The sequence below is a fragment of the Ictalurus punctatus genome, chromosome 14, assembly GCF_001660625.3.
Source record: "Ictalurus punctatus breed USDA103 chromosome 14, Coco_2.0, whole genome shotgun sequence".
In the NCBI taxonomy this organism is placed as follows: Eukaryota; Metazoa; Chordata; class Actinopteri; order Siluriformes; family Ictaluridae; genus Ictalurus; species Ictalurus punctatus.
Window position 1 is genome coordinate 24,635,086 of NC_030429.2, and position 19,053 is coordinate 24,654,138.

Genomic DNA, 19,053 nt, shown 5'->3' on the forward strand with positions numbered 1-19,053 from the left:
GGGGCGACTGCTTTTCCAGCAGAGTCTTCACAGGCTGTTACCGGGAGGCTGTCGGACATGAAGGAAGAACCTGCGAGTCACCGAATCGTTCCACCGAATCGTTCCACTGAATCATTCCACTGAATCATTCCCCCGAATACCCGAGAGCTCGCCGCTCCACTCGTTCGTCCCCCCGAGAGACGCGAAGTCAGCTTAACGGAGTAAATATGTGTGTTAGTTAGTGTGACCCAAACGGCCTGCAGCCTGACGAGAGCGGTTCAGCCGTGGCGATTTAAAAATACAGTCGGGAGCGTTTGATCAGACGGCGTAATTACGATCGGAGCTGTGCGTCTCCGCGCGCTCTGGCCTTCTCTCAAGTCCGATGGTGGTGTTTATCTTCTGATCATCTCCAGGCTCCGTAACGCGTCCGTAAGAGGAAGCTCTTCCGTCTGCTCTCGAATGTGTTTTATTTATTTATTTATTTATTTATTTATTTATTTATTTAGAGAGTGGCCCAGGTTGCACCGCTTTGCCAAATTTGCCCTCTGCTCCCTTATCGGAGCTGGCAGGTAATGGATCGGCTCATGGCAGTGTTGTAGGAGTGGGCGGAGCCGAGCACTCGGACATGCAGAGCTGGGCAGTGACCCCAGGAAGTGAACGAGACTGCTCAGGAGAGGGAGGGAGGGAGGGAGGGAGTGACTGGGAGGATGTGCCATCTGGCCCTGTGTGTGTCACTCTCACAACACTCCCTCCGTTTTTGTTTTGTTTTTTGTTTTTTTTTTGGGGGGGGGGGGGGGTTTCCTCCCTTCATTCTCAGCTCAGTGTTCCAAGAATACAAAATTGCGCTATAATCAGGAGGACGGAAACTCTCACACCGACCAGTCACAGAGTACTGACATGGGTTGATGTGAAATGTACTGACTGTGTGTGTGTGTGTGTGTGTGTGTTTCTCAGAGGAAAAGGGCCGCTGAAGAACACCTCGGACGTCATCAGCGCCGCTAAGAAGATCGCCGAGGCCGGGTCTAGAATGGACAAGCTGGGACGTACCATCGCCGATCAAGTGAGTGTACAGTCCGAGTCGAACGCACGACGACGATCCGATCGTCCGGCGTGTTTGGACGTTTTAAGTGCGAATGTGCTGACCGGCGTACACTTGCGGTGTTTTCACGTATCCATCCTCCCGCAGGCCGTCACGGCCACGCCCTAACACCAGTGTGTGTTTTCTTGCAGGAGTTCAGCACTTATACCTCCGTCACAAGCGAGTTTGTACGTGGTAAACTTTTCTCATTACGGGGAAACGAGGCGAGCCGCGTCCGTGCCGATCCTCAGAGGACCCCGGCGTGTTCCGTCACGTCTCTTCTTAACTATCCGAACGCTATAAATCATCCCATTACATTACAGTGCGTTATGGTCTCCTAGAAGAGGCTTTTAAAAAGAAAACTAGGATGGGAGTATTAGATGGGGCGTGTAGCGCCGAGGCTCTCGGTGGATATTATAATCTGCGTCTCGGGAGAGCGTCGAATCGGGCGCTGCCGTCGGTGCGTGAGGAGTGCGTTTAACTCCAATCATCTCTCTGCATCTTTGTGTCCCTTGAATTAAAACCTCATCATGCAGCATCTCTAATTGATGCACGTCATCCCACGCACGCACACAGATTTATTGACATAACAGCCTGGCCTGCCATCCCACGCTCGCACGTATATGTGTACACCTACACGTCCATTCATTGAACCACCTACGCACGCGTGCACGCTCTAACACACCCGCGTTTAAGACCTTACCGAGCGTACCGTCTGTGCGGAGACGGCGAGGAGGTGGTGTCGGTCAGAGGACGCTCTGATGCTCTGCTCCCGCAGTTCTTACACTGCGGATTGCTCATGTTGCAGATGAGCAATCGGTGGTCTGTACGTCACCAGCGGAGGAAAGCTCCGGGTTCGTACTCGGGTCTGGGAACCGGGTTGTAACGCCGCTCGTTTTCCTGACTAGGGAACGTATGCGCGTTGAGGAATAGTTTTGAAAAATGTATGAATGTCGTGATGTTAAATGAATGTCGATCACAGCACAAACACAACTTGTGCTGTCTGAAGATTTGAAACTCTCTCTACTTTTGCAGTAAAGAGAGGTTGAAAGGGGGGAGAGAGGGATAGAGAGAGATGATTCATGGATAGGGGTTGAGAGGAAGGGGTGGATGGAAGGTTTGAAAAAGAGAACTTATTGAATGTATCGATGGAGAGATGGATGACTGAAGAGAGGGAGGTAGATGATTGGATAGAGAGATGGATGGAGAGGTAGAAGGATGAATGGATGGAGAGGTGGATAGATGAATGGATGGAGAGGTGGAAGGATGAATGGATGGAGAGGTGGATAGATGAATGGATGGAGAGAGGTGGATAGATGAGTGGATGGAGAGTTGGATGGAGAGAGGTGGATAGATGAGTGGAATGAGAGAGGTGGATGGATGGATGGATGGAGAGGTGGATAGATGAGTGGATGGAGAGGTGCATAGATGAGTGGATGGAGAGGTGGATAGATGAATGGATGGAGAGAGGTGGATAGATGAGTGGATGGAGAGAGGTGGATGGAGAGGTGGAAGGATGAATGGATGGAGAGAGGTGGATAGATGAATGGATGGAGAGGTGGAAGGATGAATGGATGGAGAGGTGGATAGATGAGTGGATGGAGAGGTAGAAGGATGAATGGATGGAGAGCTGGAAGGATGAATGGATGGAGAGGTAGAAGGATGAATGGATGGAGAGGTGGAAGGATGAATGGATGGAGAGAGGTGGATAGATGAGTGGATGGAGAGGTGCATAGATGAGTGGATGGAGAGGTGGATAGATGAATGGATGGAGAGAGGTGGATAGATGAGTGGATGGAGAGAGGTGGATGGAGAGGTGGAAGGATGAATGGATGGAGAGAGGTGGAAGGATGAATGGATGGAGAGAGGTGGATAGATGAGTGGATGGAGAGGTGGAAGGATGAATGGATGGAGAGGTGGATAGATGAGTGGATGGAGAGGTAGAAGGATGAATGGATGGAGAGCTGGAAGGATGAATGGATGGAGAGGTAGAAGGATGAATGGATGGAGAGGTGGAAGGATGAATGGATGGAGAGAGGTGGATAGATGAGTGGATGGAGAGGTGGAAGGATGGAGGGGTGGATAGATGAGTGGATGGAGAGGTGGAAGGATGGAGGGGTGGATAGATGAGTGGATGGAGAGGTAGAAGGATTTATGGATGAGAGATCGAAAGATGAATGGATGGAGAGATGGAGCTCTATAGATGGACAGGTGCGTGGATGGATAGAGAGATGGATAGAGAGATGGATGGGTTGACGGATGAAGAGAACATGTTTCCTGCTGCTTGGATAGAGTTAAAGCGCGCACACACACACACACACACACACACACACACACACCTTCCTCTCATACATTCAGTACCACTCGTTGAAGGTCATATTGAAACACGCGTCTCACACGTCATGTTTTCACGTGTGCGGTTACGTGTATAAACTCCAGAGCGAGTGTTTATCTTCCTCAGTGTGGACTCCTCCGTTTGTTCCATACTGTACACATCATGAATACTCAACCCTACAGCTTCATCCCGTTCACTGTGAAACCAGATCTGCTAATTACCCATGCAGTGGAACATCTGCAGCGTTCTTACACACACACACACACACACACACACACACACACACACACACACGCGTGCGCTTCCATATCATCTAGCGTAATGAGCGGGCCTCTGATGCACACTCCGCCTCATGTGCAGCCTCAAGTCGGAGAGAGAGAGAGTGTGTGTGTGTGTGTGTGTGTTTGAGGTATAGTCTCACTAATACACTGAATAGAGGTGTGTGTGTGGAGCGATGGACATTCAGAGAGACTGAAACGGATGAGAGGAGAGAGACACCGAGGCGGACTGATCCAGAGACCAACAAACCAGTAGACAGTGAGACACTGGTATCATGAGACGGAGGTAGAGAGAAAGAAAGAGGGACATAGACATGTGCGCACACACACACACAGAGAGAGAGAGAGAGAGACAGTGATGGAAGGGGAGAGCGTGCGGAAGACACAGTGACGATGGATGAGTGGAGAGGGAGACAGACAAATAGACAGTGAGAGAGAAGGACCGACTGATAAAAAGACAGACACCGGTGGATGGACAGAAGAACAGAGAGAGATGGACACATGGGGGGAGAGAGAGAGAGAGAGAAGGACGGGAGCTGGATAGAAGGACAAGGGAAGGCCTGCTAGACTGAAGAAGGAAGGAAGGATGGAGAGAGAGAGAGAGAGAGACGGAAGTTCAGAGAGGGACGGAGACGGCGAGGAACCGAGACCGCAGCGTGGATGGACAGATGGAGACGGAGTGAGCGAGACAGCAGGACAGGCAGTCGGAGAGAGAGATGGAGGTGTGAATCGGGGTTAATTTGCGGTGTGTGTGTGTTGAATGAGGCAGATGTTCAGGTTGTGTGTTTCCTAGAAATGCGTGTGTGTGTGTGTGTGTGTGAGCTGAAACACAGGTGCTGTGTAAAGCAAAGCTGCGTTCATTATTTATGCATTTCCACCGTCTTACATCAAAATCAGTCAATCACCCGAGACACATGCGCGCACACACACACACACACACACACACAGGGCATTCGTAGCGGTGTACTAGTAATTCGTAAGTAGTTCGTCTTTAATTAAACAGCTTAATTAATCACATGACATTATCATTTTCTTTACGCAATCCTGTACAGTCAGTGATGAACAATTACCCCCCCCATCCCCCCCCCTCCCCCCGCAGTCTGTCTCTCAGGATGTGGGACGCCGCTCAGTGGAAAGTTAAACGAGTGTTGAAGCAGGATGAAGGGGTGAACACCAGGATTCAGGTCGGCGCCGTATGAAAGGTCCGCTCTGCAGTTTATTAACAATTTACGAGTTACACGCTGCGGCTGGAATAAATTCCCTCTGAACACGCTGCCAAACAAATAACGCTGCCTAATCGAGGCTTACCATGTAAATGTGCGATCCGTTGCTTGCCCTATGAATGATCTCCTCCTGCTCCCACACACACACACACACACACACACACAGGGCTACAACTACACAGGCCACTAGCGCATAGTCGCGCAATCGGCGTCGGATCAGCGCAGCGTGACGAGGTGAAAGTATCCGAGCATCTTCCGATGCCCTCGCAGCCACTGAGATCGTTCAGCTCCAGCACGTTACACACTTTTTAACCAGACGGGCAGCCATGTTGGATTTTTTTATTAACGCCACAGAGATGATATCGTTTTAAATGATAGACGAGTTAACGTTGATCACGCATCGGTTCATCTGTAAGGCGCACGCCCGTGTCCGTTTCTCGTATATCTCATGAGAGAGCAAGGAGATCTCTCCTCTCCTCTCCTCTAGAAGTAGCCTATCTGCCAGAGATCCTCTGCATTTCTCCTCTGTAACGAGGGAGGGTTTGAGTTTACCGTCAGGACTCTGGCGGAGGGGGAAAACACAGCGGCGTGGATGCCGTAGGAATGATGCAGGGTTTATTAATAGGAAGCATCGCTGCAGTTTTCCTGCACTCGCTCACACCTAAATCAGCACCCAGGCTAGCTCGTCATCCATCAGCACGCTGGCCGGGGTGTACAGGGACCCCAGGATGGATGGCGTTTCGGAGGCTGATGGATTCTGTGCGAGTTATCAGGAAAGCTGGTGTGGACGTGTGGGAATGGGGATTCCTATTAGCCTGTCTGCTTAACTGTAGTCTCAGTTTTGTCTCCGACCTTCCGCGCCTCCGTCTGCTATCCGTCTTAATCCGACCAGAGCGCAGGTGAGAAACCGATCCGGACCGTCTTTGCACACTTTAACGCCGGACGTATGAACCGACCGCGTCGTCAAGTAAGAAACGCGACGCGTCCCGTGTGCTTCTCGAGAGACGTGATCGGTGACGCGGACCTGCCGGTTTATTTTATTCGCGAAAGCTTTTCTTTTCCGTTTGTAGTCACGGTTAATGTCCGTTCCCGTTTTCACTCGCGCCATAGCGGCGATAAACGGTCGTTCCATCACTAGCGTAAAATTCTCGGTCCACTGTTGAACAACTGGATTTTTGAGCCACGATCGAGATCAAAACCCGGCTTGAGAGATTTCACTTCCTGTGTGATAAATCTAGAACGTATGAAAGTTCGACTTTTTGAATTCAGTTACTTTTCCACAATTATTCACATTTTTTTGAGATGTACCTGTACGCACAAATATCAAAACATGCATCGAAATCAACGCAGGAATGGTTTACGCACCACAACATCAAGCTCCTGCCCTGACCATCACAGTCCCCTGACCTGAACCCCATAGAACACCTGTGGGGTGAACTGAAGAGGAGACTCCACCAGCGTGGACCTCGAAGTGTGAAGGATCTGGAGAGATTCTGTACGGAGGAACGCTCTCAGATCCCTCGCCATGTATTCTCCAACCTCATCAGCGTTATAGGAGAAGACTCTGAGCTGTCATCTCGGCAAAGCGCGCTAGCACAAAGTACTGACTGAAAGGGTGCCAATAATTGTTGCACACCGATATTTAACTGAGATTTTTGGGGGGATAAACGTGTGTTGTGTTTGCAGATGTTTCTCCATGAGAGCAGAGGATTCTAGTGAGGTTTTTTTTAAATTTTTTTTTTTTAACAGAAGATGGAAAGGTTCAACGATGGACAAATACTTCACAGCCGCCTTTGCTCAGATTAACCGAGGGTGCCAATACTAGTGTACGTCACTGTGTGTATAATGCACTAGCATTTCTCTCATCCAGTCCGTCAGATCGAGCTGTTTAACAGTGTAACGGATCAGCTCCGGCGTCTCGTCTCTTCACAGTGACGGGTGTGGGGTAATTGTCCGGAGTAAACGCTCGGGGATTATCGCTCTGTTCCAAATGCCCCCCTGATTGATTTTCATGGTCCGTGATGGCTTTATGTTTAGCCGCGCCAAATCCGAGAGCCATTTCAACGTAATATAAAACGCATTAGCTACATAAAGTGATGCTCCGTTCGCTCCTCTTACATCAAAAACCTCTCGATTAAAAATTCATCTGTAGCTAATTTCTTTTTTTTTTTTTTTTTTTCTCAAAACACTTTCCTATATTAATGGCTGCTTTTTTTTGTAAACGAACCGTCGATTACAGATTTATTTATTTATCATTTGTCTGTCGAGTTAACGGTTGTGGATTCTGTGTTCTACAGACTCGGTGTCATCACTGCTCACGCACGGGGAGTCTTCCGCGGTCGCGTTTCTTCACCACCGGGGCTACCAAATCCGTCACTTCAAACCCAGACCCCCAAAACACTCGCCAAAACACTCGCCAGAGCCCCACTGTCTGTCTATTTATAATGAACCTGGTTCCCTGATGAAATGGCCGGACTCTCGGTATCGCTTATTCCAAAGCTGGCTGAGCGCCGTTTCCGCAGGATTTAATGGCGTCTCGAAACGGAAAGGCAGCGGCCGTGCGAACGCTACAACGCGCGCCGCGTGAACGTAAAAAACGCGCGCCGCGTGTGTAAACCGAGTCCCTCTGTGTCGAGAGAGCCTGGGTGTGTGTGCTCAGGTGAGAGGATTTCAAAACCAATCCCTCACTAACACCGCTCTAATGAGCGTGACCACTGGAGCCTCGAATATACCGTCAAATACCATGTGTGCGTGTGTGTGTGTGTGTGTGTGTGTGAGAGATAATCAGCCCGTGTCCAGCCAACAGGGTCTTGATGCTCATGTATGGAGGTTTATTTGCATGCTTTCTGCTTGCTTGTGCACTTGAGCTTTTTATATATAGCACATATACGGTCTGTGAAACTACCAGCGAGTACATCCTGTCTCTCACACACACACACACACACACACACACACACACACACAGTCTGCGTCTGCTCCAAGCTTTACCCCGTGTTTTAAGATCCAAACGGAAAGACCATCACAGCAAAATGAGAGAGATTCTAGATTAGATTATATTTTTTCCTCCTCATTTTGGACAGCTGCGAATTCCCACCCGGCTCTACCCATGATGCAACAGCTATCGACCGGGGTGGGCGAAGGCTGACGCGTGCCTCCTCGTGTTCGGGTAATAATTAAAACGTCTACCTGTACTGGGTTATTCTTAAGTGTTTCTGCTCGTACAGTTTTTGGCTACTCGACTCTAGCCACCTCTGAAGATTTATAACGTCACGCTGTCCGCACCTGTATTTAGCGCCATCTACTTGTGATCCGATCTCCCGTGACCGTGTTAATACCAAGTCTGAAGTGGGCCTCGGGGTGTGTGTGTGTGTGTGTGAGAGAGAGGTGTGAAGAAAGATAAGATGGAGTGTGCAAACACCCTATACTGTCTTGCTCTTTTTTTAATACACACACACACACACACTCGTCTTAGGTGAGCAGACCAGTCACGGTGCCGGCTCTGTGCGTCTTCACCTCATCACCACCGCACAGCTATCAGACGGGGTTTTTTCGCTGAGCGCGTTTCCTCTCCTTTATGAAGATCAAAGTCGGTATCTGGCTCGCCTTCGTACTCGGGGTGGATTGGGGGGGGGGGGGGGGATTAAGAATGAAAGAAATCTCATGTTCTACATAATTAAAAGTTTCCTCTCTCCTTATGCCAATCTCCTGACATTTAACTTCCAGTTATTAGCCGATATTTAATTTGGCTCCGGTACCGACACAACGTCGATTTCAGTCGCCGCGCCGTCTGTTGGTTCTGTCTGGGTGAACATATCGGGGGTCTCGAAACCGCTCCCATGGAAACTAGAAACTTCTATCACGTACAAATCTTATACCGCGGCGATTCGCCAACAGTTACCCCTATTTGGATGTGTTCTCAAATCGACTTTGTAGGTGCGTCTCATGCCGTGGAGGTCGTTTCTGGACGTTCCGTGACGATTTTTCAGCGGCGGCTCCGCCCATAAATGCTAAACAAACATCTTACAGAACAAGGTCTGGACATCGGCGATCACGCAGGCTTTCACACGCTTTATATAGCGCGTTCTCCGTGCCAGTCCGCGTGAACGAGCCGTCTCTATAGAGACGGTGACGCGCCGGAGCGAGAAGCGCTCGGTCAGAATGGAGTGTTCGGCAGCCGCCGCGGTATGAAACGATACGGCGCGCCGTGACGACGTCTCCGTGTGGTTCGTAGCGCACTCGTGCGCGGGAGTAAAAAAAGAATTGGAGCGCAGAATGAAGGATGGACTTGATTGAGACGGGAATGTGCGTGAGGCGTTTTTCCGATGCGCATCTAATAACGCTTAATCCAGTGTGGTGTTGGCCTTTAGGCCAGAATAAACAAATGAATCTATTACGACGCTTCATCTCTCATCACTGTCCCGAAGCGTTGCGTAGACCATGAATGTAATGACCATGGGGAGGATGATGGTAATAAGTAGATGGTGAATTTAGGGTGTGTGTGTGTGCTGAAGGTCAGTGTAGCGGTGTCGCCCCTCCGCCGTCCGAGCCGCAGTTCATCACGCCGCGTGGCATTTACACCGATGCACTGCGACCTTCTCACTCATTCTACAGCAGGAAGTTTTTAACGCCACGGCGCGACGGGAAATGTCTTCCTTTACTCCGGCAGCTGTCGTATCTCCTTCCCGAGCGCCGGGCTCGCTGGAGGTCTCTGCTCACGAGAGCATCGGGAAAACCGAACGAGGTGGGTGGGGTGAAGCGTGTCTCTTCCCTGACGTCTGAAGAGCAGCGTCTGCAGGAGAGTTGGAGGGGAAACGATCGTAAACGCGTGAGAACTTCACAAGTTCTCGGAGGAGAACCGTGTGCGTCTGTGAGGGGGGGAGAGGGGGGGGGGGTCTAGATGATAACCGACCGCTATCGTTTTAACGGTTTCTAAAAACAGTTCTCTGCAACTTCATCAAACAAGTTAATGAGGCAGTCAGCACTGATTATTACGCTGAGATTCGCCAGGATTGACTCTGCGGCCGGTGCATTATGGGATTGGTTTGTGCTTGGTCACAGTGATGGTGTGAAGTGAACGAGGTGATGCGGCAGTAGATGCAGCAGTCGGTGGCGGTGCGTTTGTTTACACTGCTCCACAAGCACAGGTTTTCTTTTCCTTCTCCACTCTCGCATTCATAATCGTCATGCTGTGTGTGGACGCGGCGTATCGTGTGTGTGAAAATCCGTTTCTTCCGTTATCTCCGGGGTCACGGTGGGATCAGATAAACGTGTCGCTTCAGTCGGATTAGACGGACTGCTGTCCCCTTCTGCATTTTATCCAGTCTTTCATTACAACTAGAAACCGATCAGATGCTAGATTGGAATCCCAGCAACAAATCTCCCTAAAGGATTTTTTGATTTAGATTTTTCTTGTTTGTTTGTTTTGCCTGTGTTTTATTTATTTATTTATTTATTTATTTATCAATCACCTGCCTATTTATTTACTCATAACTTTAAAGTGACTTAAAAGCTCAAGCAAGATTTTAGAAGTTTTATTTACTTGGTTTCATGTTTCATTTATTTATTCATTCATTCGTTTATTTATTTAGGCTTAAAACTGATTGGATCCTACAGCAGGACGACAAACACTTTATTTATCTTTGTTTATTTCGGCTTCAAGTTTAACAGAACCTACTGCAAGATCCCAAACCTTTCTTCGAAGATATTTTCAATTCTTGACTTATATAATAAAGTATAAATTCAGTTTACTCGTTTGCTAGGCTAGATTGGACTCTCTTAATGTTGTTGATTATTTGTTTGATCTAATTTGTTTTTATTTATCTCCTCTTCGGTTTTTGAAGCCGTCCGTGCGGACGGCCTCCCGGCGCTCGGCGCCGTGGCGCAGCTCCATTCTGAAATGGCGTTAGTGTTCACGTTCGTCTGTGCGGCGAGACGGCGACTTGCCCGTCACGTTTCTCGAACTACTATTCCCGTTCTTAACTGAGGCCTTCATGAGACTCGTGTGGGACGTGGATCTTCTTGCGCTCGCTGTAGTGTACTGCACGAGGAAGCGTACTGTTCGAAGCCTTTCTCCAGCTGGCTAGAAGCGTCCTGACGGGTGTGTTTCTAGACGCGGACCGGAGACTGTAAAATACCGCAGTGGCGAAAGAGCCAGAAACGCGGGAGCAGCAGTAAGAAGAATGCCGAAATTGCTCCGTCTCTTTGGTCCGGGGGGGTTTTATAATCTGACGCCGCAGAGCCGTTCTCTTGTATGTAACGTAACGTCTCGTCGTGGCGTCACGGTGCGTGTGAGGTCGTGGCAGTGCGGGGTTTCCTGTTGTGCACAAGCGACGCTTTCAGCACGAGCCGCGTGTCTCATTAGCATGCTGAGCAGTGTACAGTTTAGCGCACGGCTGTTTTTCTGCTAACTCCTCTCTATCTTTATACCCTCCTCCTCCTCCTCCTGTTCTCTCTTCTGATCTCTCTGGATCTTTCTCCGACTCCGCAATGACCTCTGGCTCCTGGACGAGAAGGCGGCAGGACGACTGATATAATTTGGGCTTTCCTGCTAATGCTGTTTGAACTGACGGCGAAACAAACGAAGCTCGTGAGAGGAGACGGCGTGCGCAGGCCGATCAAACACGACGTAACGGCACTCTCGAGGCCCGGCTTCCTCCTGCGGAGGAAATCGTCCGTCCTCACGGGGACCGTTCAACTCGAGCGTGTGCGTTTTTCCGAGCGGCCTCGCGTTCAGACCGGCTTCACGGACACCACGACGCATCACTTCAGTTCGTGACCCGGTGCGAAAGGAAACCTCGCGGGCGAATAACTCTGCTTTATTGACGTGATGGATGACTCGTGTGACGTCTAGTCGGTAGCGTTGCACATGCGACGGACGTTACATCGGCCGCAAAAGTGTCGCGTGAACTCGACGCAGAGCGTACGGTAATCATTGAGCGCACGTCATGGCCCGCACACGCGCCCGCTGTACGCGTGAGCTACGTTCCCGGCGTACGTCGGTGTCGGACTCGTCCGGTCGTGCTGGAAACACACACCGCGCTAAGCACAAAGAAACAACATATTGTGTAGGTGCGTCGTGTTCGGCGTTGGTGCATTAAGCCTCCTGTAGGGGGCGTGTCCGTCCGTGCGATCACATGGTACACCTGTCGCCGAAAGGAAATCGGCCCCAGCCTCGCTACTCGCGTCTTCGTAACCGCTCCGTCCTGCGCGTGGTGTTCGTCCGCGTGCCGAGTCCCGACCGTTCTCTTCACGTGCTTGTATTTTAGACGCAGGGACTCGGCCCCGCGTGCGCGTTCACACCAGCTCCAGCTGCACGTATATAACTGTGGTGTGTTGCTGGTGTTTGCGAGCGGTTGAGGTGAGTGTGCACACGTCTCGGTGTTGGTGGAGTTTGCGATGTAAAGCCTCAAGCGTCTTGGCAAGTTTTTATTATTAACAGCCAACAGAAGTAAAACGGTCCCGTGCCAGTGCTGGCAGTGTAAGAGCTCTCGCTCCCGTGCTCTCGCTCCCGTGCTCTCGCTCCCGTGCTCTCGCTCTCGCTCGCTCGTTCTTTCTGCCCGTCCGTGTGTCTCACCCCTCGTCTTTCTCTCTCTGTGTCGTTCTCCCTTTCTCTCCCTTTGTTTTTCTCTCCTTCACAGTTGTACATTTTATATTGCCAAAGTATGTACAAGGGAAGGGTAGTGTAAAAACGAGAGAAAAATCTCTCATCTCTCCCTCTATACTCGGTCTCTCTTTCTGTCTCTCATGCTATTCATGTTCTCTCCATCTTTTTCTGCTCTCTTGCTTTCTCACTCTCTTTATCTGTCTTTCTTTCTGTCCTTCTCTCTCTCTCATTCTATTCCTGTTTTTTCTCCGAGAAGCTCGGTCTTTTTCTTGATCTCTCTCTCTCTCCATATCTGTCTTTCTCTCACTATTCATGTTCTCTCTCTCTCTCTCTCTCTCTCTCTCTCTCTCTCCATATGTCTTTCTCTCACTATTCATGTTCTCTCTCTCTCTCTCTCTCTCTCTCTCTCTCTCTCTCTCTCTCTCCCTATCTGTCTTTCTCTCACTATTCATGTTCTCTCTCTCTCTCTCTCTCTCCCTCCATATTTCTGTCTTTCTCTCACTATTCATGTTCTCTCTCTCTCTCTCTCTCTCTCTCTCTCTCTCTCCCTATCTGTCTTTCTCTCACTATTCATGTTCTCTCTCTCTCTCTCTCTCTCCCTCCATATTTCTGTCTTTCTCTCACTATTCATGTTCTCTCTCTCTCTCTCTCTCTCTCTCTCTTTTTTAAATAATTTATTGATTTTTATTATGTAACTTGGGTGTTTACGTTTCTTTGCACCCAGAGAAGTGTCTTTGCGCACTACTTGTAGTTTAAACTGCGGTATGTAACTTATTATTTTTCCTCTTGGTGTTTCTGGAACCCTCGTGCGTTCAGTGTGTTGGTACAAACCCCCGCGTTGGCCGTGCCGTCGCAGTGCCGGGGTCCGGAGGGGTCTGTGTATCGGAAGTGACGCGTGTACTCCAGGAAGGACTTCATCTCCTGTGCAGATGGACCCGTGGTGAAAGTGCGTTCCTCCGTCCAAACCCGGAACGCTCCCCGAGTGCTGACGGCGTGTAGAAGCGTGAAGCTGTAATCTACAGACTCGAGACCCGGGCGGAACGCGAGCGTGGCGCGTGTGTGGCGGTGCACGCGGACACGCCGCTACGCCGCTGCTCTCAGACAGACGACACGCTGTCAGCGGTAAATTGGCACCTCTGCGTCGCGCTCTCGGCTTTGTGTAGTCCTCCGCCGTCACGAAAATGGCTTTTCTAACACTTCTCTGTCTGCCGGCAAGAAAAGCCGTTTGTTCACAGGATCCCGAGATCGGATGTAACGGAAGACGTGGCGTTTGACTTGCATGTGATTTTAGGCATTAGATGTTTATCTCGCGGTGGAAAGAGCGCCGTTCTTCCCGTTCTGTCCTGTTTGGTAAACTCGTTACTTTTTAGCTTTTGTTCTTGGTTTCATCAGATTGTTCCCGCCCCCGCTCCCCCTCCCCCTCCCCCTCCCCCCAAGGAGTAAAGGGAGTCGGGATCATGACCGTGGAGCGAAGTGTGCCGATCACGCCTGAACTCACCGCTCATAAATCTCTACACAGAGCACTATCTGATCTCTCTCTCTCTCCCCCTCTCTCTCTCTTTCTCTCTCCCCCTCTCTCTCTTTCTTTCTCTCTATTTCTCTTTCGCTATTCCTTTCTCTACCTTTCTCTCCATCTCTCTTTCTTTCTCTCTTTGCATCTCTATTTCTTTCTTTCTCCATTACTTTCTCTCTCTCTCCATCTCTTTCTTTCTCTATTACTTTCTCTCTCTCTTTCTATTACTTTCTCTCTCTCCCTCTCTTTCTCTCTCCATCTCTTTCTTTTTTCTATTACTTTCTCTCTCTCCATCTCTCTCTTTCTTTTTCTCCATTACTCTTTCTCTCTTCCTTTCTTTCTCTCCATCTCTCAATCTTTCTTTCTCTATTACTTTCTCTCTCTCCCTCTCTCTCTCTCTCCATCTCTCTTTCTTTCTCTATTATTTTCTCTCTCTCCCTCTTTCTCTTTCCATCTCTCCCTCTCTCTCTCTCTCTCTCTCTCTCTCTCTCTCGCAGTGTCCCGACTCGACGTGTAAGCAGGACCTGTTGGCCTACCTGCAGCGTATCGCTCTCTACTGCCACCAGCTCAACATCTGCAGCAAGGTGAAGGCCGAAGTGCAGAACCTGGGCGGAGAGCTCGTCGTGTCCGGGGTGAGTCTTAATACATGAACGAATGAATTTACATCATTTAAAGTTTTCATCTTCTGCACCGACCAAGCTTTCTCCAATCCTGCCACGTCGTATACGTTCTTCTTTTCATGATGCTGTTAAAAATGTCGCTGAAAAACTAAAAACCATTATTATTATTATTATTATTATTATTATTTCAGGACCTGACCAGAAGAACCCTCTTAATTAGTTAACATTTTTCAACGCACATTGTAAATGTCATGTCTTCTTCATTTAATGAGATTAGCCGTTCTCTTTATCGGTCTCCGATTGGATCTGACGCTCGGCGTCTGGGTTGAAATGGCTGGATGTTAGCGAAGGCGATACGCGCTCCGGCGCTGGTTAGCCTGACGCACACGCGTCTGTTAAACCTCCTGCACCTTCCCTCCATCTCCGGCGTAGTCTGTCGACTCTTCGTTTTCGGCGTAAGTAAGCTTGGCACACCGTGGCGTCTACGCGACCGCCGTTCATCACCGATTGTTTAGCAGCAGGTGAAGGTTCTGCGTCTGACGCTCCATGTTTTCCGTAGAGGACATCCTGCCGTATAATAATCAGCTCACCTTCTCGACTGTGCTAAATTAAACATCACACGGCCATTATTAGTCCGGTTATGCCGTTATTGCCTGCGGACCTGCCTTTTCATGTTTAATGACCCCAATTAGATTCAATGCCCTCGATCCTGTTATTACACACACACACACACCGCGTCCTGAAAGAGTCACAGCACAACACGGCGTTTATTCACGCCAGCTCACCTTCTCCGCTCTGAGCTTTTTACTGTAGCCGTGAATCTACTGCCGGGGAAATACCCCTCGTACGGTCCCGTCTCACCCGCGGGACTAGTTTCACAATACCTGAATGAATTGTTAACCCGTTAAAGGTTCGCGTCCGTCACAGCGTTTTAAACCGTCCGCGCGATCTCCATCACGCCTTAACCGTCCGCGCTAACGGCAACGGAATTACCTCGGCCCGTTAACCCCGCCCACGTCACATCACTAATTCGGTTCGCTTTCCTGATGTGCGTTTCGTCGTTAGTGCGCTTGTTTTTAACCTGGAGGTCCCTGTGTTTTTGATGACGTCGGGATCAAGGTAGGGGGCGCCCGCGGGCACCCGGGGGGCCTCAGCAATTTGGTATGAAAAATAAATTCTCACTCAGACAACCACACACACACACACACACACACACACACACACACACACACACGATCAATTCCTAATGTAATGTAAAGATGTAATTATTAATAAAAAAGAAAAAAAGGGGGATATTCAGAAATCTGTATTTTTAATGTGTTTTGCGAAAGGGGGGGCCTCGGTCAAATGTTAATGCGATTTGGGGGGGGCGTTGCCATGGAACCCTGACGTAGGTCACGTGACCATGCCAACATGGCGGACGTAGTATGTCCGGGATTGTATTCATGCTACACACACATACTGACTAGTACGTACTGTTTCAACAGCCGTGCAGTAGGTACTGTATGGGATTCAGTACGTACCGTCACGGTGCGTGATTTCAGATGGTGTGTGTGTGTGTGTGTGTGTGTGTGTGTGTGTTGTAGCACTGAAGGCCAAATAGTGCAGTAATGCTGATAAATGTGTGACCAGAGTGAGATGATGGCGTTGAGGAAACGTGACGTAGTAATGTGTTGAGGTTCGGTCTGCCTGATGATGATGATGATGATGGATCGGGTTTCTACATGGTTTTGGTCTATGAGATTAAATCTTTATAAATATTCCAGCGGTTCCTGTAAGTGAAGTGTGGATGGTTTTATTGCCGGTGTAAAAAAAAAAAAACAAACAAAAAAAAAACAATTCTGAACTTAAATTTTTGTTTAAAAAGCTGAACTCCTCTTAACCTCCTTCTCGTTCCATCCTGCAGCTGGACAGCGCCATGTCTCTGATCCAAGCAGCCAAGAACCTGATGAATGCCGTGGTGTCCACCGTGAAGGCCTCGTACGTGGCCTCCACCAAGTACCAGAAGTCCCAGGGCATGCAGAACCTCAACATGCCGGCCATCTCCTGGAAGATGAAGGCTCCCGAGAAGAAGCCTCTGGTGAAGCGTGAGAAGCAGGACGACGGCCAGACCAACAGGGTGAAGAGATCGTCTCAGAAGAAGCACATCAACCCGGTGCAGGCTCTGAGCGAATTCAAGGCCATGGATAGCATCTAAGCAGCACCGTAACCCCGTACTCGCGCAGTCCTGACCCGCACTGTGCTCAGATATGGAAAATTTGATATAACTCACACTCTCTCTCTCTCTCTCTCTCTCTCTCTCTCTCACACACACACACCTGATTCATCTCATTCCCACACCCCCACTCGGGTAATGAGCCGACTGAGGCGTGTCAAAGCCGTGCAGGACGGCTCGCGTTAAACCACTGCTGTAGATTCATCCGTGTGGGCTGCTTTTTTATTCCACAGATCATTCCTCTGCGTTAGAACCCCACAGACCCGCTTCCTCCTGCGTCTATTTATTCCACACGATCGTCTCCGTACGCTTATACGCCAGTCTCGCCTTTCACGCAGGTACGAGGAGGAAGGAAAAAAAAACAAAAAAAACGGATGAGGGAACTTCTTAAACCTTCTATTGTGTACTGATTATTTTCCTAATTTGTTCAAATGTTTTTATTCATTTTTTTTTTTTATATATATATACACACACTTAGTTCCGCTCTGGCGTTCTTTGATATTTCGAGCCTTCTAACTGTTTCTAGTCTCAGATCTATGCAAGCTCATATTGCCTTACTCACTTAATCACATGCGATAATTCCAGAGCGTCCCGGCGGCCTGCTCTCGACCGGACGGGTTCTTACTTTCCAGACCAAAGTGTCCTGTGTTTCTAACTCGCGGGGGGGTTTTTTTTCTCTCTCTTGCGAATAGTTTTATATTAACCGTCGATTTAAAAACATTAAGGAGCTTATGAAACATCGGTATATGTGCCGGATTTTTTAAAAATCGACCTGAAATCGTCGCTTACGCTAGAACTTTAACCGTGCGCGTTTTTACTCCGTTTCCTCCCGACCTGTCGTTTTTTTTGACCGTTGTTTAAATTCCGGAGCGTCGTTCTTTTCCTCGCCGACAAAAACCGCCACGAACGCTCGAGCGAGGTCGAAGTCGATCCCCGAGAGCCACCGAGCACCGTCGATCTTAAACGACTGCATCCACTTAGAAATTGGCCTCCGAATCACCGCTCTACCCATCAGCATCCCCCTCACACACACACACACACACACACGCACACGCACACGTGCGCACACCGATGCATCGAGCTTCTCAGTGTATTAAACGCATAACGAAACCTAAATCTCTCCCTGTGGCTTTGACTCTAATGCTCAGTTCTGGCTTTGTTTACGGTGTTATTGTTTCTAATGAGTAATATCCTCGTCTCGACTTCATTTCTCGCGACGGTGGGGGATATAGCATCTCGCTCGAAGCGTGTGACCGGGGTCAACACCGCAACACGGAGGGAGAGGAGTTTTCACATCGGCGAAAGCGGCGAAGGGGAAAGCGTCTGCCGCGCCCGAGCGCGTCTGTAATGAAATAAAGGAATATTTGTGCGGTTTGAGTAGAAGTGACTCGAGAGAAGGTTAAAGGACGTGCGATTAGTCTGTGCTTAAATTCCATTTGCAACTTGATTAAAATAACGTTCTGCGTCTTTACGCTTCGATCGGATTGGTTTCGAGTTGCTTTTTTTATATATACACACACACTACACACACACTACACACCTATACGCGTTAGTGTTCCTGCTTTGCTGTGAACAAATTTGATCATTTGATTTATTTTTTTTTGTCATACAGGTTGTATCTTCTTTAATTAAAACAAAATAATAAACTATATTCAATGGCAATCTGTCCCGTTTTGTTTATTTTTATATTGAACATTTTTTATATATTTAAATTGTCCGTTTTTAAGTACGTGACGGTAACCGTGACGACTGGGATGCACACAAGTCTTAGTCCTTTCCTTACTACTGAAAACCATTTCAGACCTTTCACCTTGCTGTGATTTTTTTTTTATTATTTATTTTTTTCTTCGCCCCGATTGGCTCGATGCCAGGGTCCGATCGGTTCCTCTGCCGCTTACGACGATGCTTCCGTGTAAATCCTACAAACCTTCAGCCGCTCGTTCTCGAGACGTCGCTTCTCCAGACGCGCGGGCCGGCGGCTCCGCGAACGAAACCGCGTCGAGTGAACGGGACGGAGTCCGGCCGTCCACTTCATGTTCTTCTTCCCTCACGCTTAATCCGTTCCCTGCGACGCGCTTATTCATTAAATACGGTTCTGCTCGTTAGCGAGGCAGGGAAATCCTTCCCCGGAACCCGTAGTCACAAAACAGACTCCTTTTGTTTTTTTTGTACGTCTTTTATTTTTTGAGAGAGCGCGAGAGTAGTAGAT

General features: G+C 49.0%; 1 protein-coding gene across 3 annotated transcripts in view; it reads left to right on the top strand.

The window, feature by feature from the left end:
- Positions 1-18,506, top strand: part of ctnna1 (catenin (cadherin-associated protein), alpha 1) — a 110,947-nt gene extending 92,441 nt beyond the window's left edge. For all 3 annotated transcript variants that reach the window (XM_017484893.3, XM_017484892.3, XM_017484894.3), the window contains exons 16-18: positions 934-1,039; positions 14,507-14,641; positions 16,536-18,506. In XM_017484893.3, coding sequence (XP_017340382.1) covers positions 934-1,039; positions 14,507-14,641; positions 16,536-16,826 — 532 coding nt within the window. In that variant the 3' untranslated portion in view covers positions 16,827-18,506. The remainder of the gene's footprint in view (positions 1-933; positions 1,040-14,506; positions 14,642-16,535) is intronic.
- The last annotated feature ends 547 nt before the right edge of the window (positions 18,507-19,053 follow it).